A 23,269-nucleotide genomic window follows, 5' to 3' on the forward strand; every position below is an offset into this window, starting at 1 on the left:
TTTAGTTTTTCTCTTTCTCAAACCGTTTGCATGCACTTTTGCCGCCAACGGGGTATTCACCCTGATCCTGAACTCCGTATCCGTGAAGTTTTGCTGCCAGTGGTCCCTGAGACCAAGTTCTTGGGGCTTATCTTTGACCATAAGCTGACCTTTATATCACACTTAAAGCAGCTACTGGTCAAATGCACAAGAGCACTGAACATCCTCCGTGTCCTCTCTACCGCCAGTTGAGGAGCGGATCGATGTTCTATGTTAAAGATATATCGTGCTCTTATTCGTTCAAAACTCGACTATGGATCAATGGTCTATGGCTCTGCCAGACCCTCGGCCTTAAAGATGCTGGACCCCATTCATCATCAAGGACTTTGACTCTGCACTGGGGCTTTCTGCACCTCCCCAGTTCAGAGCTTATATGTGGAATCTCACGAACCTTCTCTGTACCTTCGCCGTTTGCAACTGTCTTTACTATATTCTTCGAAACTTCGTTCCTTACCAAACCATCCCACTTGGGGATGTGTTTTCTGCCATTGCTCCTTTTGACCTTCGCATCCAGGCGCAATTGAATGAATTGGGTCTGTCCTTGGATAACATTGCAGAATTCACTGGTCAGCCCATCCCCCCATGGCTTATTACAGCCCCCAAATGTGACCTTTCTTTAAGTCATCTGAAAAAGGCAGATACTCCCGATTGGAAGTACCGTCTTTTATTTACTGAACATCTTTCGAACAATCATTCCATTCCACTTGATACGGATAGTTCCAAATCAGGTAATTCTGTGGGCTCTGCTATGGTTTGTTGAGGTTTGGTGGTTGCGTGCAGAATCCCCTCTGCAGCTTCTGTGTTCACTGCTGAACTGTACGCCATTTCTCTTGTCCTGGATCATATTGAAGCTGAGCAGTACTCCGACTGCACTATTTATACTGACTCGCTTAGTTCTATACTGGTCTTGAAATCACTTCACGTTGGTTCACACCCTGTTCTTGCTGATATTCAAAACCGACTGGCCCATTTCTCATTAACATCTACTTCTATCCAGTTTTTCTGGATACCAGACCACGTTGGTATTCGCGGGAATGCGCTTTCAGACACGGCAGCTAAATCTATCTGCTCTGGCACTATCACCACTGTGCCTATTCCGTGCATGGACTATGGTCCTGTATTCAAGGCTTGGCTCCATGCCAGCTGGCAGTCCACTTGGAGTGAGCAACGTGGCAACAAGCTTTTTCAAATAAAACCCTATATTGGTTTTGGCCGTCTAGCTTCCGTAAGGTTCGGAAGGAGGAAGTTGTTCTAACTAGACTACGCATTGGTCACAGTTTTTTAACTCATCGTTTTCTTTTATTTGGAACTGATGCACCAGTGTGTAGTTTGTGTGACACTCAGATCACAAGTCACATTTTACTTTCTTGCCATCGTTACGACTCTCAAAGACAGCACAATTTTAAACATGTTCTGTCCCAGGGTTTGTCTGTAACATTGGACAGTGTTATTGGTGGTGGTGATACTGTCCACCTTGATAAAGTTTTTAGTTTTTTAATGGCCATTAATCTTTATAACCTCATTTAAGTGTTTGATATTTATTCATTACACCTTTTTAATTGTGGTTCCCTTTTCAGAATCTCAATCTCTCTAGTTTAATTTGACATTGGAAAATGGCCAGAACATTAAAAAACTCGACACCAGGACTGGAAAGGCCAACTTCAAGTGACTGACGGTGGTTCTTGTACTTACCTGTTAGTCTTCCTGACGGGTTATGATCATTACCATTTTGCTAGAGTAAGTCCTTTACAACTTCTCTTACTCTGCTTTCTCTCTTAACATTGTAAATTAGGTGTCAACATTGGTTTTATGCTTTTTCTGTTTTTCAATGATGTTTTGTTTTACCTTCATTTCCTTTTCTGTATTTCACTACGTTTATTTTTACCTTTTTATCGGATGTTTGGTGCAGATAGCCTAGCTGCTTTGTGCCATAAAACACTAAATCAATCAATCAATCAACTGTTACCACTATTTCAATTTTCTTCTAATTTACCAAAAGATTTTCAGAAGAAAGTAGCTCTCTAGAGCCACTAAGATTATTTTTCTGTCTTCTGTTGAGTCAAACTTTAAAGCATTGTGTTGAAAACAAGCTGAGTAGTCTCATTAGTTTTAATTAAATGGTTCTGTTTTCTACTTTTAAAATTATGTTTCAATAATTATAGTTCAATTTTACTTGTATACGAAATGTATTACTGTTTATAAGAGGTTCGCTGCGAAAACTTGTTACTCAACAGCAGTAGGTTTAGAATCACCATCTATGTACGCGAATAGTGTATCGTAATTGTTATTATTAGTTTGGTTATGTGGTGGTTCAGCGATATACTTGTAATCTTATAGCGCTATTATTCGAGGTTCGACCCCATTTTGCAGTTTTGTGCTAACTTGTAATGCAAAATAAGTCACCCACTGAGAGAAAATATCAATAAATAATACTAAGTTATATACCAGTTTCTTTCTTAACCCTCATTACTGATATTGCTAAGTTATATACCAGTTTCTTTCTTAACCCTCATTACTGATATTCCTAAGTTATATACCACTTTCTTTCTTAATCCTCATTACTGATATTGCTAAGTTATATACCAGTTTCTTTCTTAACCCTCATTACTGATATTACTAAGTTATATACCACTTTCTTTCTTAACCCTCATTACTGATATTACTAAGTTATATACCACTTTCTTTCTTAACCCTCATTACTGATATTACTAAGTTATATACCACTTTCTTTCTTAACCCTCATTACTGATATTACCAAGTTATATACCACTTTCTTTCTTAACCCTCATTTGTTGATATCCCACTCACCCCAAAAAAGGTTGCAGGGCCGTAGGAAGCAGTAAGATCAGTCAGGCTTGACCACTTCTTTATGGCGTGTATAGACACAACTTGTTTCTTTCAATTCAGTACATTTCACTCTGTGTGTACACTATTTGTAGTTAAAATGGCTCACGATTCAATCTCATAGCATCAGGTGACAGCGGCCTGATTTTTCCAGAACTTCTCCCTGCACCGATGGATTGTTATACTGCATTCAAAATAGCTGTAAATAAGTAACATTAGAAACCAGATACGAGGCAAAAATTATTTATTACCATAAAACACAAGAAATGTACAAGCATACGTCGTGTAATATCAGAACTTCCCTCTCACTTTATTATTTGTATGTATATTTCATAAATTATGGCTCTTTTTTTCATTTAACGACCAAAGTTTTCTTCGCCTTTTCTCAGTTTGTAAATAATATTAGTGCTTAGTTTCGGTGGAATTCAGCTTTCAAATCGTTCTGAGACATGTCTCCATGCTATGGAGGTTGCGCTGTGTTCTACGAACTAGATGTCCCGATAATTCCCGCAAAATATCCCAGACGAGATAATTTTATAATCAAACCCAAGTCGTAAGGTGAAAATTGCGCTACTTGGGTAGGAACAATACTTAGTCCTAATTACATTTCTCTTTTTTTCACTGGTGTTTCGGTAAAAAGGATGCATAATTGTTTCTTCATTGGGGGTTCATTCAAAGCTGCACGAGCGATATCTGCACTGACCGTTCCTAATTATAAAGTAATAAACAAAGAAGGCAGGTAGTCAACATCACTCACGAAGGTGCATCTAGTACTAATTATTTTTTTACTGTTTAATTATTGAATTACCGATTAGTTTTCATACTTTTCACTGCCGATAGGGGTCAGCCACCTATTAATTCACATGTTTTTGTTATTATAACACTGTGTGTGTGTTTTTTTATAACGGAGTCAAATCGAGCTACCTGTAGCGTCCGCTGAGGGTAATCCCTGATTTTAGCGTTGTAAATTCAAAGACTTCCTACTGCCCCACCTAAAGACCCGTATGAAAAGAACTGATAAACATAGGTTGGTACACAGGAGACACCCACAACAATTACACCCTTGTGCAAATTAATTGAAACAAGTGGTCATTTTACAATATTTTCAGCATAGCGGCCGGTGTAGGCTCGCTGGACCCGCTGATTTCCTTTAATAGTCATTTTTTCACACAAACGGCGTCATTTGCTGTGCTTTGTAGTACAGTCGATCTATTTTGGGGATATATGGCGAAATTGCGTTAGATGGGCAAGGAGAGCAGTCAAAAAACAACTTCTTACCAACTCAAAAACGGTATCAATGGGGTCTGAAATACAAGAACTGGACGCACGAACAATGGAGGAAGGTGTTATTCAGTGACGAGACTCATTTCTTCGTACAGGGTCAAGGAAGTCTGCATGTTCGCAGATCTCCAGGTGAGATACTTCGAGAATCTAACATAAATCAGTTCGTAAAACATCCCTTGAAGAAGATGTTTTGGGGCTTTTACAGCTACTATGGCGTCGGAAGCTTACATATCGTAGAAGGTATGATGCGAAGACCACAGTACATCGAAGTTTTGCAGAGAATAGTCGTTCCAGAATTGAAAAAGAGATTTCCAGATGGATTTGGCATTTTTCAGCAAGATCTGGCTCCGTACCACACATCGAAACTTGTGAAGAATTTTATGACTACAACGCGAATAAAGGTGCTGGACTGGCCTGGAAACTCTCCAGACTTGAAAATGTTTGGGCAATTTCTAAAGAAAGACTTCGAGAAAAAGACTGTACTACGAAAGATAAACTAATTGAGGCCATAATTGAGGTGTGGTACCGCGATCCAAAAATTAGTAAAGATTGCAGTCAACTCGTGGACTCAATACCAAAGCGGATTATTGATCTTCTGAAAAATGAAGGCGGTCATATCATGTATTAATTTGTGAGTAATTTTTGGATTCTCAGAAATAAAACGCAAAAAAATTGAAAAAAATCGTAATTTTCTGTTTTGTTTCAATTAATTTGCACAAGGGTGTAGTTTATTATTTGTAATGTTGATATAATTTTTGGCTTCGTTTGTTTGTATGTGACGTATGTTATTAGGGATCCTGTAACCAAGTCATTGACCCAAAATTAATTTGTTGCACAAACAGTTCAGTGGCCGGCATGGCCGAGCGTGTTAAGGCGTGCGACTCGTAATCTGAGGGTCGCATCCCCGTCGCGCCAAACATGCTCGCCCTTTCAGCCGTGGGGGCGTTATAATGTGACGGCCAATCCCATTATTCGTTGGTAAAAGAGCAGCCCAAGAGTTGGCGATGGGTTGTGATGACTAAACAGACAAAACAATAACTTCGTATAAAAAAGCTGGTGGAGTCCATATGAACTCTATCGGTAACCCTAGATTACTAGGCGCAGAAGTGAACGTACTGTAAAGATGAAGGGAGAATAAAATCCATGGCACTAAATTATACTTATTTCAATACTGTTACATACTTACTGCCAAGATGTCTTTGTTAGCGCCTCTCGAACACGTGAGAATCATATTAAGCTCAATATATACTGAAATAAGAATATAGTAACTCCACCTTTTTTTTTCTTTCACTAATCGTAGTGGTTTGAGTTATTTTATTATTGTTAATAAATTATCAGGTGTTTTCTATGATGTTATTTTATGTTAACAACAAAACACCGGAAGTCAAGATATTCAATAAAAGTATTTTTGTACACGTAGTGAATTTTCTTCAGTTTGAAGAACACGGTTTTAAGTACACGTGGTACGTGTAACATTCTCATTTGTGTAAGGTTAGGACTAACTTTCTGTTGTTCTATTTTCCTTGTTATTGTTGTGAATCTCGCTTTTGAGCTACTTTTCTGTTCTCTCTCTTTTTTTTTTTTTCTCATATTACCAGAAGGATATTCATGGCCTGGTGGCTGGGGTGCTCGACACGCAATCTCTGGATCGCGGGTTCGAATCCAAACACTGAATGTTCTCGCTCTATCAGCCGAGAGGGCGTTATAATGTAACGGTCATTTCCACTTTTTTTATCTTGGTACAAGAGTAGCTCAAGAATTCGTGGCGTTGACTTTTCTTCTAATCTTTCGCTTCTGCATTAAGAACGGTTAGCTTGTACAGTTCTCACGTGAAATTCAACAAATAAAATATAGATTTGTGCTTTCTAGAAAAGCAATTCAATACACTTGCCAGATTTTGCAGTTTTCCTGCGCTCAAAAAATCACATGCTAGTTTTGAGCAACAAGTTTATTATTTTATTTTGCCAATTTTATGTTTATTTTAGAGCAAAACCACATTGTTCTGTTTCACCAAATCTAACATAATGTGGTGTAAAAGACATGTTTCACCAATAAATTATGTTTCCTGGACTGTAAATTAAACAAGCTTTCGTAAAAGTTCAAATTTGTAATGGATTTCTCCTGTCTTCTTTCTTGGGTGAAACAACATTTCAGCATCTGGACTGGGGTCTTATCGTAGAGTCTCAGTCCATTACAACAACGTTTCAATATCTGGACAGGGACCTTAAAGTGGAGTCTCAGTCCATTACAACAGCGTTTTGATATCTGGACTGGGCCATTTGTGTGGAGTCTCAGCCCATTATAACAACATTTCAGTAACTGGATGAAGGCCTTAAGGTAGACTCTCAGTCCATTTCAACAACGTTTCGGTACCTGGACTGGGGTTTCAATGTAAAGTCTTAGTCCATTACAATGTCTGCTTTACCTAATAAATGATCAAAAACTAATACTCATTTACTGAACGATGATTTTAAATATATATTCAAAATATCAGATACATTACTTGTTAAAGTCACTGCATACATCGAATAGTCTTCCTTTACACACACACACAAATAACCATAAAGTCTGTAGGCTTACGACACTAAAAATAATCGGGTTTTCAGTATCCCTGGTGGGTACAGAACAAATAGCCTAACTAAGCAAACAACTAACCAAACAATTGAAAAGTCTATTTCAACGCAGTCTCTTTTCTTATTGTTTTGAGTTATTTTAGAATAATGACCAATTGAAAGTTTTAATAGTCACACTTAACCCTTCTGTGTTCCCTGTGGGATAGCGGTAATTCTACAGATTTACAACGCTAAAATCATGGGTTCGATTCCCTTTGGTGGACACATCAGATAGCCCAATGTTGCTTTGCTATAAAACACACACACAAACACCTGCTTGGATCGATTCCATTTGATGGACACAGCAGATAAACCAGTGTGGCTTTACTATAAAATACACACACACACACACCTGTTTGTTTCGTTTGTTCTTCGAGTTATCGAGTAAAGAGAAAATTTTGTAAACAAATTGTGTGCCTTTGTGATTTATATTTATACAGAGTTGCGACCAGTCACAGGTGAAACTAGAAGAGAACTCGGTAGATCGCATACTGTAATGTTGATCATATTTGGTTCTCAGAAACTAAAAAAAAAAAAAAGTGTCCGTCGTTATCAACGGACACTGATTATTTTTGACAGGACAATGAGGAGTAATGTTCTACGTATGTCCATCTAGTTTCATCAAAATCCAATCACTTGTGATTGCGTCATAGAGCAAAAGTAGCATGAAAAATCAATCCCCATGTTAACAGACACAATTCCTTTTTTTCGTTATCTTGACCCTTTAAAAACTAATTACTTAAATTGGGTCGTAATCCAAATACACAGCAGTTGTAAAGTCGTCCAAATCTATTTGGCCGTTTTCGAGAAATCTTGTGGACAAACAAATATAGGAGGAAAACATATGCTTTGCCGCCAATTCTGATTAATACTAATTCTACCTGCAGAAGCCTCTCATGACGTCACCGTAAAAAACATATCGTTAATTGTGTAGTGTATTGTTGTACACTAAAAACTATGGAGTAAGTATATGTCTTTCTCTGATAAATTATGATAAAGATTAAATTAGCACATCTGTATGAAAACTGCTTCCAGTTTATTTTGTGCGATGTTTCGAGCAGGCGACCTTCGTTAGGCAGTAAAGACTGTGTTACGATGGATTTAGGCCTAATTTATTATCATTTATCCAAGTTTTTCTTCTAATCTTTCTCTAATCGCTTTCAAAATTGTTATGAAATATTATGCAAGTTTTATTTTTCAACAATCACACAAATTCTTAAAATTAAACAAACATTTCAAGAGGTCTAATTTCTGTCCTGTTCTTTTTTTTATCTGTAACTTATTTTTTTTGTTTCTTACAGCCAATTGAAATTCCATTTTCACGTAATAGCTTTACAAACTGCGCTTTATCGCACGATAATTTAGAAGTTAACGAAAATTTGTGCACATAGCCTTATTTAAAGATGAGTCTACACAACGTGGGAAAAAACAAATTGAAAAGTTTAGTAGATAACGCCACGAGAACTCACAAGATATACAACCAAATCCACTTATTTAATATTCATAACGATCTGCGGTTTTAGTCCGTAAAATTTCAAACGAAATTGGAACATGGTCGTTTAGGGAAGGAATTATTGTTATTTTATTGATGGTGAACGGGTTATTAGATTTCATTTTAATTTGTTTTTGTTGTTTAAGTAATGTGATTTAGCTTTCAAACAAATAATTATTGGCACTACAGAATTTTGTGTGTTAAGCCTTGTTATAGAAAGGCTATTGATGTCGTCTTGCAATAAAACCTTGAATTTCTTTATATCCTGGTCTTTCAATTTTTATAACCATCAGCTTTGTGGGATAAAATAAACGCAAAAAAAATATTCACAAGTGCTATGGAGAGAAGTAAACGGTATAATTAAAATCTAAGTTTCCAAACTTTGCTCTGACTAAACCTCTTCCCTGGTGGATCAGTGGTCATTTTACGGATTTAGAACGCTAAAATCCAGTATTAGATTCCTCGCTATGGACACTGCAGATGTTCCGATACGGCTTTGTCCTAAAACAAACAGAGTGAAACTTATTTAGTCTTGTTTCCGGTAGAGCTGGGAAACGGTTGTTTTTACACTGGTTCAAATGAAAAATATCAGTGCTAATAACTGAGGAATTAAAATGTCGTCCTGAAGTTTCATTAAAGTTATGATACGTAAAGCACAAAACAGTGTCAGTGGGAGTCTCATCCCATGTAGAACTACTCACTTTAAAACTTCTCTGACGTAGGATAAAACAGTATTTGTAGCGACAGTTTTGTTTATTGCAATAAATATAACTATGCAACGTTGTTTGTGTTGTGTTTTTTTAAAACAACAATAATTTGCAAAGAAAGTAGGATATTGCAGAGAGCCTATTATTTCTATTACATCAATGGCTGGGGTCCTCTGAGAGGAGAACCTCAAGTTAAAAATCTTTGGGAAACCTTGCTTTAGTACACCCCTTCCCCCGTTTAAATAGTCCCATTACAGCCTTTACAATATGGAAGAACATTAATATTCAGCGTGAACACCTGGTGGTGTCATCAGATAACGAGCCAATTCACAAGCATATGAAGAAATTGGGTTATTTGTGAAAACAGCGATCCTGGTATTGAAATGTTAAATTTTCTTGCATCGAGCTTATTTTTCCATATAAAATTACCATTTTTATTTTGAATACCTTAAATAAATGAATTTACCGAATGACATTTATATAAGTTTATTTTTATTTTTTTTATTAAACTTGACTGTAATGACATACAGGCTTTGCTTATATATGTATATGATTACAGAAATGCACAGTGACTTTCCGAACACCCTGTATAAATGAGCCAAGGGAAAAAAAACAAACTGTATTTCTATTTCCAAGTCACGTCCGTTGCTACAAAACACTAAAAGTAAGGACCATATTGGGGAGATTAAATGGAATCGAAGGTGTTCCTTACTAAGGGTAAAATAAAATATTAATGTCTCATTAAAAAATATAAGTTTGGAATATGTCATTAAGCCTAGTTTAATTTTTCATCAAAGTGTTTTTCTTCCTCGATTTAACAGGAAGTGGTTATATTGTAATTAGTATTTTGTTTACAATATATAGATAGCTTGTGCATTACCCAAATTCGTTGTTAATAAATAGCACTGAACCGATTTGACTTACTTCCTAAGTTCAGTTGTGAGCTCTCAATTTCTTGTTCAGACCTCGAATGTTATATTTCAGTTAAATAAATTCGAGTTTTATCCTAACCCTTAAAACTTACTAATTTAAAGTACAATAAAAATGAGTTTTTGAAAGTAATGAAGTAGTTCGCCTCGCATGTATGGATAACTTTTTAACCCCTCTATGTGTTAAGGTTTATAATGCCTACATTAGAGGGCGCTTTCAATGCTACCTTGTTAGCACAAAAAAAGCTTTGTCGAAACGTAACCACATTATTTGTACAAATTTTAAGGATAGTATTTTCTAAACTAATGTTGGATTAAAATGCATAACTCCAGATATTCTGTATTATATATATATATAATTAATACTCAAAATAGTTGGTATTTAGAGAAATTACATAGTGAAAGAATTATGGTAAAAAGGACGCTAACGTTTCACTTATTACACCTTAGTTTTAGCAGAACCTATACTGTCTAAACTGTGTGTAATAAGTGAAGCATTTGTGAAACGTACAGTTGTGTTTGTTTTCTTCAATTCTGTAATTTATATATGGAATTGAAATCAATTTATGATTTTACATCTGTTACTTCTAGTTTTCTACTTCACAGGTTTATTTTAAAATGTCTCAAGAGGCAATAAATATACAATAATAAATCTGAACGTGTTAAAGAGAAAAGTTGTAAAAAGTAATACCAGTTTCTTGAAAAGGGGCTGAAGGACGTCTGGATGGGTCACCTGTTTTAAACACTATACAGCAGTTTTGTGTGTCAGTCAGTAGACACTAAAATCACGTCACGTAAGGAACACTCAGTGTTGCAATTTGTGTTGTCGTGACGTCAGTAAAACATGCACATTCAATGAATCATGAGAAGAATTATGCGCTAGTTACAACACATGATCTTCAAAACAAAGAAATAAAAATATTTTATTCGTAATTTTGAGTTTTATTAACTCTTAAAAAAAAGAGCACTTCCGGGGACTTTGCAGAAGTGCGTCTAGTTTAGAGAATTATTAAGAACAAAACTCTACAAACCATGTAATAAAACCTACTCCAACAAGACAGCTAAGTAGGCCATCTTGATATAATAAAATGAGTCCAACCCTCCTTGTTCTTTTAAAGTTTTACTAAGAAACAATTACTTTAAATATCAGAAAAAGATTTTACTAATTCGTGGGCTATTTCAATGAAATTAAAAGGATTGAGACGTTGTTTTTGTTTATCAAGAATAAAACGTGATTTTATCTTATTTAACAGTTATCTGTAACTAGCCATTCTGATGGCTAGTCTGCAGCGAACTACTGTTGGATCTGTTCAACTGTGGCACTTTAAAATAATTTTTATTCTTTTTGAAGAGATAAGGTGGATAATTTATCGGATTGTTTTTCATCACAAAGTAATTTTTTGTCATTATATTTACACATATCATAATTTAATGGCAGCATGTAAAAGAAAACTGTAGTTATTACTAATCAAACTGATTTCAAAAAATAGGCTTGATGGTGAAAATTTTCTTGGTTTACAAACTCGAAATCTTATAAAAAATATTCTTTCTTAAAAATAATTTACGCTTTTGGTGTTGATAATTAATTAAGGCCAAGATCTGCTTTACGTTTAACGTCATTAGTTTCTTCTTACTTGAAAACTTCAACTTAGTTTCGTGACAAATTAGCAGTCATTGGATTGCATCAAGAGTCAATTGACTTTAGACAGCCTAGTCTTGTAACATTTGCCACCCAACGTTCCAAAGAATTAGTATTTTTCAATTAAGTAGAGAATCTTAATCAGGGAAGTGTTTCGACTTTAGTTAGGGTTAAGGATTTTATGATAAAGCCTAAAACTAAAGGTTTTAGTTCGAGTAGTGGATCGGTTTTGTTTTCAAAACTTTTCATTTATCACAAGTTGAACATATAGATCAACTTTGCTAGTTCAAACTGCTTGCACATGGATATTGTTTATCACTATTCAAAGTACGGTTTCAACTGTGGATCTGAAGAAGAAAACATTCTGATATTATATTTTTCCATATTTCCTTTCCTTTATGAATAATGCACTTGTATACAATGCGTTTGTATGTTTGTACATTCGGAAAACACGTGTGTTTATTTTACTTTGTTCAGTTGCAAAATGTTATTCCTGTGTTTTTGTTATAGATTCTCAGTAAAACCTTGAAGTCACAAAACCGGTCTAAAAAAAACTAATAAAGGAGAGAAGAAAAAATAGCATAATATTCTTAATGTCTTATATAAACACACACGTATTATTAGGTTGGAATAAGTTTACAAGAAGATTTTACTAGCGCTTACAACTGCTGGAAATTTGCCAAGGAAGTTAAATAATTCGAAAATGACTTTGTTCTGAATACATTCGGCTTGTTTTAAAGGCCCTTGATTTAACCATCAAATTCGTTGACTACTGCGTGACTTCATACATTGAATAATTTTTATATGCTTGCTTGTTAAACACTTACTGTTAAAAAAACAACAAAAAACTGGCTAAAGTATAGAGGACCCTAGCAGCAACTAGAGTAATTAATTAACCATAATTAATTTATGTGGCTTCTACATTACAATGAAATCAGTAACGAACAAAACTACTGGGCCCACTAGTAATTTGGCGAATGTCTGGTTCAGAAGATGAAGCGTTATGTATTTTGTTTAAACAGAAATCATTCCAATCTAACTTCCCCACGTTCATATAATGTCCTTTGTCACCTAATACGAGAGCTCCCCACACATTTACTGGTTAAACGAATGCCAGTCGTTCACAGACACCCATGTGTTATATACATACTAACATTGGAAAAAAAAATCTATACAATGTTTTTTTTTTTTTAATTAAATGAATGAAAAGGCGTCGGGATGATTTATGTGTCTAATACTCAGTATCATAAAAGTACTTAGGTTTCAGGATAAATAAAATATTTAAATGTAACGTATTATTGCACTTTTACGAAGAACCTCCATTGATCAAAACATTTAATGATATATAGTTTCTACACCCACAAATGGCGCTGGTGGCATAAACTTCAGGTCTAACCACGTAAATCGAAGAACATGATGAAATATTTTAATGAACGGACTTTAAGCAGGTTTTCAATCGGCCCTCTTGTGGCTTAAGATTGGTTGATCTATCTGGTTTTATGCGATAGAATTTTTTTTATTAGAATAAGAGCATTGTTTGTACGTCATTACGTACAAAATTACTAAATGGAATATCTGTGCTGTACTAATCACGGGTATCGAAACCAGGTTTTTAGCATTCAAAGCTCATAGACGTAACGCTGAGCCACTGATGGATGGGAGGGGTAAAAGTGTTAATTCCAAACAACGAATCTTTAGATTTGCGATTCTTTAAAACCTGATACATTATTATTGTGTAAAGTATTTTGTTATATTAAACATCTACTGCCACAAAGATATTCAGATAAAACGTTGCTTTAAAATGGTCGACTTCGCAGAGACGCAGGTTTCAAGGCTATTATTAAAACTAAAGTCCTCTGATGGTATATTGAACGTCTGAGAACATGCTGCTTTTGTTCACAATCGCATGTCAATGGCATCTCGTGACCCAACAAAACCCCGAGGCCTTTAAGCTATGGCTCGAATCAGCTGGACGCTAATCATTATATGTGCGCCATGTAACGCGCGTCTTTTCAGATAAACGCACGAAAAATCGTAGGAAGTCGCCTGATAACAACAAAGTGTTAAATGTAACGTTTACGCCTCCGGTTGCTACTGTGGAATTTCAATTGTTTCCTTTAACGCTACACCCCACGATTTGTGATTAAATAGCTTAATTTATCTCCCAACAGATTACACGGGTAGAAACGCGTCTGGTGTTTTTTAAAACTTAACGGTCATCAACGAAACCACAAGACGCGCTTTAAAATATCCCGATATAGTAAATTGTTTACGAATTAATACAAATTTATTTATTGAATGAAACGAAACTTAGAGAACACATGACTTAAGTAATTTAGATAAAATAAACAAACACGAACTTTATTGTAGTAAGTAAAAAACATTTTAAAAAGGAGTTGCTATGTTCTTTAGGGACTTAAATATTCCCCCTTCGTGTGAATATTAAAACGAACAATGACCAAATATTTCAAAAATTCATTTCTTACAAACAAACAGTTTATTTTCCTTCAAAGAAACATTGGAAGTTTTTAGAATACAAAATGGACCTCTATGATATTCAATGACGTCAGCTGCATGAAAACTAAAATGTTGTGGTTTGGCATATAACCTGGCGAGGTAAAGTGTAATTTCTTAGGTAGTTTAGTCTTGTAAGTTTTACAATGAAAGTACGAGCATTAAAAACAACAACAACAACACACCCAAAATATCGTCTTTCCAATGAAGTGTCTGACAGTTCAGCTCATAATATTTAACAATAAAAGAATACACAAATATTTAACTGGATTAAATGCACGACAAACTATATAAACATTCGTCACAAATAACTGAACGTTTAAGCTAAGAAAAATATAATGTTGAAACACACACACACGCATATACATATATTAGAAATGATTAACATTTGGATAACACATTGCTCTTACTACAAGTGTTTAAAGCGTTAAAACTAAGCATAGTAGGGATCTACAACAACCACTCGAGCCAAGTGTCAAAATCACTGTTAAATAAAGCCTTCTTAGGGAGGGGAGGTGTAAGTTTCACGTTGGGCTGGACGTGTGAGTATTGAGCAAAAATAGAAAACTTAAAAAAAAAATTTCGAAGTCACAAAGTTTTCTATCCATCGCCAAAACATCAGGAATGGGTGATTCAAAATATTCCAGAAGATTTGCCGCCAGGAGGAATTCTGGTACGAATAAAGTGGTCGCTCGGACTACCTGGATCACCGTTGTTTATGGTTGAGTTTGATAATTCTGATGTCAAGTAATAAATAAATAAAACTATTAATTTTTAAAGCTAAACTAGAAGTAACAAAAACCTATAAATACACGAGTTATAGTTACATAAAACGTTAAGCCTAACATTACAACATCGAACTTGATGAGAATGGTAGGCGTATAAACTAGCACCAAATTCCCGATACACTCTGAAAGAAAATCTAGATTATTTACAGAAACTGGTGTTTCTCTACTATAGTTAACTGATATACCAGATTTTTTAAACACGTTTTTCACTTCACTTGTTGGAATTTACACATGCAAATTATACGATTATATGGTAAATTAGAGCATGACTAAAAATATTTAAGGCTGTGCCTAATTCTACAACTGGTATGTGGATTAAAAACGTTTTAGTTTGTTTAAAACTTGTTGGTATTCCAACGTTCTCAGAATACAGTGAAACCTCTCTAAAGTGAGACAAACTCGCCTGATTGGAGGGGTTTCACTGTACATAATTAGGGATTATGTAAACAAAAAAGGAACTGATTGAATGACCGCTTTCAAGGGGTGACCGAATCTGAGGGGTTCCACTGAATACGCTTTTCATGATTATTTTAATCAAAACCCGAATAACAAAATGTAACGATTTCCATTTATTATAATCAAGTGATTCAAATGACTTCATCTTTTTATGTAGGAATAATAAAGCTTTTTTTTATTTCTTTCATTACAACATCTCTACCTCCTAGGACAACATATATATTCATGAAACACGTGAAGCTAAAATGTAAACATTACGTTTATTTGTCCCGGTGTTTGTTCAGAAATCAATATTTTAAAGAAGAAAACTTAAGGTAATAAAAAGAAAACAAATATTTTTTTTGCACAGTTTTGGTATCTTCATTCGTGTTAGATGAGAGGTTTTAATTTAGTTTTACTAACATTTCCCCCAGATGTTATTAGGTATTCTGGTATCTTCCAATGATCAAGTAAATAAAAAAAAATGACAACATTACCCTAATTATTTAACTCTTAATTAATGTCTGCAAATTCCTAAAGAACATACTTCTTCCATTCAAATGTCCATTTGTGTGTCCATTCATTTTAGACACATCATCATAAACTTCGCCCGTGATAGGGTTACGACGAACAGGGCCTACAATATACACAAACATGCAAAATCAACAAATGTTTCAATAACGTAAACCAAAATATAAAAAGTGAGTTTTGTTAAGGTAAATTTCATGCTTGAAATATAACAACACATGTATATTTTCTTCTTTTTTCGTATATCATTTTCATGTAAGAAGCATGCTAAACATATATATGCAAGCAATAATAGTTTTTTTAATTAGGTTAAAGCATGCAGAGTATTAAAAAAGTGGTTGTTAGAAAATATAAGAAACCTAAAAATCAAAGAAGCGACTGCACTGCACCAGTCGAATGGGTACAAAATATCTAGTTTTACTTCGTAATTAAAGACAATACACAACGCCCTTTATAATACAAATTCTCTATTGTTACAAAATATCTCCTTTACTTTGTATATTAAACACAATACTCCAACTCATCTACAGTATGAATTTTCTACTGTTACAACAAATATGTTTTACCTTGCAACTAAGTCAATACTCAACGCCATCTACAAAATGAATTCTCTAATAATTGTTACAGCGAATATACTTTTGCATATTACTGATACAAGTTTTTTTTTGGCTAATCACCATAGATACCCAGTGTTAGGTCATATGTTTTCATACTATAGCTAATAAAAAACAACCGGTTTAATATATATTTATGTTTAAATCAATTTCATTTAAAGAATAACTTTCTGAATTACTAGCCGTCCCTCATTTAGCACTGGTATATCACAGAGAAGACAGCTAGTTAGCACCACTTACCGCCAACGCTCAGGCTATCAGCGACTGAAATGGCGAGCATATTTATTGATGGGGATAGACTCGGATCCACGACTCACAGATCGCAAGTTGAGCGTTCTCTGACTACCAGACCATGTTAGTGTCACGTATTGATATTTATCTCATACGAGCCTCTTAATTTATAACGTTACGTATTACGATTTCAAATAGACTGAAACCAAGTTCAATTGTAATTTAAATTCAGAAGTTAATTTCGAAATCTTTCAAATTTATATTTACCAACAAGATTAATACACAGTTTTCATTCTTAAAACAAATATATTTTAGTATACAAACAATAATGCAATTTATGATAACGGTTATTATAAAAAAGTTAATATAAATGATTTACATACAAGGGATCTACGAACTTACAAATAATATTAAGTCTTTTTCTGATCCGAGGGTTCGCAATGAGCGAATTAATTCTGAGTTAACGTAGACACAATTCACTTAACAAGAAGCTAGTTAGCTCTATTTTTCACTTGTCTCACGCCGTTTACAAGCTGATTTTTCACCGCAAACGTTATGAAATGTTTTCGTAAAAATATTGATGTCCTATGTGAATTCACTAAAGTTAAATGTTTTTATAGCGTTCGAAATCTATAAGAGTTCCTGGTTAAATATCTGTAGTTTCCCGATTAATAAGCGTTAAACACAGTTATAGTTTCCGAGGATTATAGTATATCAACTGAAGCAAACCAACAATATATACTCTCTCTTGGCAAGTCTGTTTATAAACGTTTATGACAGGTTCTAGAAATTTCAGTCGACCCAACAATATTGAAGATACGTTAGTGGTTTCGTAAAACATAATGTTGATTCTTACGCTCGAGAATCTTTTACAAAGTTAGTGAATGTGCGAGAATTTCGCAATACACATTTAAAAGTACAAGTCACACGCATTTCTAAATACGTATATATTTAACTAAAACAAACATCAATATTGAAATAAACACGTCACATTTGGCCTAAACAACTGTAGTAATACTCTACCAATTTAACTACACATATTTTACAATTATGTGACAAAAAATATTAAATATGAAAATACCTGCATCTACTACTGAAAAGCTCTTCATTACGAGACTCACCGTATTTCTTAGCACTATAAGGTTTAATTACTGGTTCAGGACCTGTAAATATGTTAGATTTCATTCTGTTAACAACCTTCTTGGGTGTTGTGTCTGTGACGTCACTACCAAACAGCTTATCCTGAGTGTTGGCAGCATCAAAAGATCTACGCTGAGGGGTGAAACAGTTACCAGAAGCGTCACCAGCTCCGAAGATGTTTGACTGCATGCGATTCTTCAACGGACGGGATTTTTGTTCATCATGACCATTCACTGAACCAAATATATCACTGCTGGGTCCTCCTGGAGGCTTAGTGACCCTTAACAGAAGAAAAGGTATTTACTATACCATAATACACACGAGCGCAGTTACAAAACAGGCAAAAAGTGAGAGAAAAAAAAAGGAAACTTCAGCTAATTAGTAAAGATATTTTTTAACCCTTAAACAGCAGGAATGTTGCAGGCAGCAGCATTAACTGATGATGGCCGCCGTTTGAGAGTTAATGTTTCAAGCAGTTTTTCTCAGTTAAAAAGTTATAATTACGGAAAAGCGAAGTCTTAAAAGATATTCAAATACGTCAATCAACCGAAAAACAATCATTTAAAAACAAACTTGTCCATGATCGTTTTAACAACCCCAAACTTTCTTCTCGTTGCATCCAAACGTGATTGTCCTCATCATGGAAGATTAGATGATGATCATAAACTGCTACTAAAGATTAAGTAGAATTAATTAGAAGATTGTTCCAGGTTCCATGCTGCCATCATATCTATTCCTTTATCAGACTGACCTCAATCTCCTAAACCGGTTGTATTTTGTAAAGTCTTATTGAGCAAAGGTAGAGAGGACACCTAACTGATGAAACAATACATTCTAAGCAAATCAAGTCACGTGTAAGTTGTACCCAAGATATAGATACGTTTGATGATTGCATATCTCAATCAGATGGAGATATTGAAATAAACACTGGGAATTTTTTCATTCTTGTAGACTAGATGGTTTATAGAAAGCACGCAGGAAGGAATGGCGTTCTTTGAACATCAGAGTCTTATGCAAAAGTCTTTTGAAATGTAAAAACTACTCTGCAGCATTCACTGCGTCCACCAGAAAACCTATTAACTGAGTTGGGCATCCATGAAAAGCCAATAAACAACAATAAAACGTTCACAATTACGTTACTAACACGTGATAAATCTGGTATTTGAACAAGAACCACTTTTCTCTGTTGCAGAAGATAATTCCTAGAATACCTATAGTATCTAGGCTACTAAGTACGAAAAAACCTATGTACGATAAATGGTTCAGGACTATAATCATACATACACTACTGAAGACATTAGTACCATTTTAGATGAATACAGAATTTAGAATAACCCACGAACTATCTTTTATAATAATGAATAATAAATATTGTAAAAAAGGCACAAAAAACAATTACAGGTATATTTAAATTGGTAAATGGTTACTGATAAAATTACTTGTTAAAATGTGTAAGTAGCCAAGCCTTTGCTTTCAACACAGTACAACTAAACTGAATAATTTAACACAATATTCCTTCTAAAAACATTATAAAATATTTCTTGAATACTAATACCCAAGCTTATTCCGTTATTCATTTTTATAAACAATTTATACCAACAGCGTTCTACAGAAGGTCATGTTTACTGGCTGTATCTTAAACCACTCATCAGGAAAATTTTTTTATAATAATTGATTTTGAATTTTGTTCTAAATGAACACTGTAACAATAATTTCTGGTCAACTTACACTATCCATTTAGAACGAAATTCAAAATCAACCTAACCATCAGTATAGACTACTAAATATATCTCGCCGTTTATAAAATATAAAGATCACAATGCATTACTTCTTTAGCTGAGTACCTTCGTTGTTAACAATACTTTCGGCCGTAACCCCAATAATAACACACAGTTCAGCCAGCTTTAAGCTAACACTGCAAAACAATCTTAATAAAGGTATGACAATAAGAAATAGATCAAAATAAAATTAAGTCTGAAATAATGTTAATTAAGCTCTTAGAATATTTCCAGTCACATTCTTTAAAAGAACCTACATTTTTGGTGTTACAGGTCATGAAACTATATTACACGTTTAAATTAATTTGTCCCGCAATATATTCAGTTAAATAACCTACTCCAATTAGATTTGTTTTAACTACCTTACTCATTTCCTGATCAAAACGATGCAGGAAGAGATGTGTAAAGCAAATATTCAAATAAATGTACAAGTTTGTTTAGTCCAGCCAATAAATTATTCATAAGACATTATTAGCATTAGGCCTATTATAGAAATTTATACAGTTTAAGACCGTGTATATAACTACATACGTACAGAGCCTGCCTAATATTCATTGTCAGTTCATATGTGTGCGCGTGGGCCTTCCCGGTTTCTTTGGTGGAATTCACTGGCTAAGGTAGCCGTAAGATTTAGGAACACGTGTTGAGTGTTGTTGCCAGCGGCGAGTACGATACTATCAAGACCTTTAAAAGAGCTGACGTGGACTGTCGAAAAATTGTTGAAATATTTTCAATTCACCTCTGATAAAAGTTTTTAAACAGACAAACTTTAGAACAGTAGGTTGTTATCAAAATAAATAAACTTATGTTGGAAAGTAAGAAGAGGATAATATTAAAGTGTTTGAGAACAAAACCAAATTGCTGTGGAATCCAACCTCGGATTTTAGCACAGTAATTCTGTGAACTTATCGGTGTCCCACTGAGGAAACACTAATGTGTTTACAGAGCAACAACGACAAATAATACGTAATTCCAGATATAAACATAACAGGAAGGGGGTACCAAATTCAGATTTTATTATCAAAGTTTTAAAAACTTGCTTCTTCTAACAAAAAGCGGTTTGTTACACAAGTTACTAATAAATATTTCCAAGTACAAGTGAGATTATTGATGCGTGTAGTTAAGTTTCTAGCGTTGGAAGTTCATACGGCTGTGCCACTAGAAGACACAACACAGCACTCCGAATCTCCTAATCTGTTAGCCAAGATTATTTGTTTTAGAATTTCGCGCAAAACTATAAGAGGGCTGAAAAGGCGTGCATGTTTGGTGTGACGGGATTCCAACACGCGACACTCAGATTGAGAGTCGAGCGCCTTAACCACCTGGCCATGCTAGGATACTTTAGACAGGAATCTGTTGAATTTGGTTTTGGACAAAATCCTCTTTAAATTAGAATAGTTTATTTTACAGACTCCTATGTAACACGTTTTACCATAACTTAAGAGGTTTAGGATCTGTGTTTTTCCGCTAATCTAAACTTAAAAATTTTCCTAAAGCAAACTCGAAATTTCAGCCGCCAATCTTGGAGTTAATTACATCAAGATTAATGTGTTCGTTATATTCCTTCTTGCTTGTTTTGTAGTTAAGCACAGACAGCCCACTGTGTAGCTTTGTGCTTAACTACAAAACAAGCAAGAGTATCGAGAGACCTCCCCCCTTCTTTTTTTATAGCAGTTCGAGTCCGCAGACATATCGCTGTGCCACTGGCGAAATACTCCTTAGAACGAAGTTTTTAACACGGCAATACCAATATCTTCTGTTTAACTCTTACACATTAAAGAGAAACTATAGATCGAGTGTGACCAGTCCTCCAGAATAAAGTAGGTTTTGCCTTTTTTTTTTTTTCTTTCTCTAAAGTGTAGAGAATATTTTGAAATCACGTAAGGATAATCTCTGGCTAATAACAGTGAGAGATCACGTGGTGAGTTTATCTCCCGCGCTTATCTTCTGCAACGCACAGAGACAAGAAACACAGTTCAGAGTTAGAGGAAAGAGTAGATTTCTCCAAACATTTTTTAATAATATTTAGACTTATTTCTTGCTTGAAACTACTAGTTACTAAAAAATACAAAATTTATGAAGAGCACTAATGTTTCTTGGTGTTAACATTTTATTACTGTTAAATACAATAAAAAATCTCGTTCATTGTTGCTAAGGTAACGTCAAACTTTCGTACTTTATTTTTTAAAGGCCACTTGAACCAAAACGTTGTACATTTTTAGAGCTTTGGTGGTAACTAGCCCAATTAAGGCATGCTAATAATAGGGTTAACGCCCCTGGCAAATCTCGACAGGTGTCTAGCAAGGTCATTAAAACAGCAATAGACTGACTGACTTAAAAGTTGACGCTTCATTTAACAGGTTTTTCATGCGTAGCTGTGACGCTTTGCAAGTCCTAACAATCACGTAATGCTGTCCGTGGTTTAATGTAGTTCTTAAATCAATTTCAGCTAGCACGTGGCGACTAGAAGTCAGTCACACGCTTATACGTGGTTCTGCATCTTCAACTGCACACAATCATAAAGTTGAACTGAGGAACCAATTAGTGAACGGTTACATTCCTACACCAGCCCACGAGAAACGATACCGCTCAAATGAGTGGAACAATTCTGGAACACAAAGGCTTACACACAGCGCCATTAACTAGTTTGTAATGAGAGGGACTCGTTTAAATAAAGGAAATACACAACGCCACCCTAAACAAAGATGGTATCTTCTAAAATTGTCTCATTCATTCATGAGGTCCCTGGCTGATAGTATTTATAACACAAACATTTAACAAAAATGAAAGACAATAACTGTGTATTTAAGCCACAGCTTTATATATTATTGTGTAAATATGAGTAATTGAACTTAAAGCAGAAAAAAATCGACTTGTTGGAAATCAGTTAATTTGTCATGAAGCCAGGGCTTTTTCTGTGATGTGTTAACATCAAACCACTCCCTCTGGTGACGGACATACGAAGCAACATAAAGCAGCCTACTAAAAAGAACCAACGAATTGACAAGTTTGTTTCTTTATTTGCGCTAGCCGCTCCTAATTTACTAGCGACAGACTAGAAGAATTGGAGCTAGCCATCGTCATCCACCGCCAACTCTTGGGCTACTCTTTTACTAACGAATATGGGGATTGACCGTGACTTTATAAAATGAAGAGCGTGTTCGGTGGGATGGAGATTCGAACCCACGATCCTCAGATTGGGAGGTAATCGCCCTAACCACCTGGCCAATACGTCTGTCAACTTAAGATGTGTACTAAGTTTGAAAGTTTACTTATGAAGTCCTTGTATAGACAGTCCTGATATCATAGTAATGTGACTAACGTGCTGTATTTATTGTTAGTTTTTTTACCTCATATTAAAGTTTTATCCTCCTTAATATGTACGAGGTACGAACGAGTTAATTTTCTAATTTAAACGCCAGGACCTACTACTAATAGATAAATAATTACCGATCCCATAGTTACGTACCCGTTTGCATAAATGTTTGTACACGCATGCGCAGGTACACGAAATTTATTTTTTCCGGTGGGTGTACTTGCTTGAGAAATTTATATGCAAAAACGGCTCGTTTGGGTTGAGAAAATATTTTACATAGATTTGGTCATAGTCAGGTGAACCTGACGATGACCGAAGAAGGTCGAAACGTTGTTCGCTCTTCTATGTAAAATATTTTCTCAACCCAAACGAGCCGTTT

At 34.9% G+C, this 23,269-nt stretch overlaps 1 protein-coding gene across 5 annotated transcripts in view; it reads right to left on the reverse strand.

Annotated features, from left to right (window-relative positions):
- Nucleotides 1-14,024: 14,024 nt before the first annotated feature.
- Nucleotides 14,025-23,269, reverse strand: part of LOC143244425 (microtubule-associated protein Jupiter-like) — a 46,120-nt gene continuing 36,875 nt past the window's right edge. For 3 of the 5 annotated variants that reach the window (XM_076489050.1, XM_076489049.1, XM_076489048.1), the window contains 3 exons: nucleotides 17,778-18,076; nucleotides 15,831-15,920; nucleotides 14,025-14,797 (listed from right to left, as the gene is read on the reverse strand). In XM_076489050.1, the coding sequence (XP_076345165.1) occupies nucleotides 14,694-14,797; nucleotides 15,831-15,920; nucleotides 17,778-18,076 (493 nt within the window). In that variant the 3' untranslated portion in view covers nucleotides 14,025-14,693. Of the gene's footprint in view, nucleotides 14,798-15,780; nucleotides 15,921-17,777; nucleotides 18,077-20,109; nucleotides 20,145-23,269 lie in introns of those variants that run through there. The other 2 variants (XM_076489051.1, XM_076489052.1) reach the window with 2 other exon arrangements.

The sequence above is a fragment of the Tachypleus tridentatus genome, chromosome 2 (genome assembly GCF_004210375.1).
Source record: "Tachypleus tridentatus isolate NWPU-2018 chromosome 2, ASM421037v1, whole genome shotgun sequence".
NCBI classification, from domain to species: domain Eukaryota; kingdom Metazoa; phylum Arthropoda; class Merostomata; order Xiphosura; family Limulidae; genus Tachypleus; species Tachypleus tridentatus.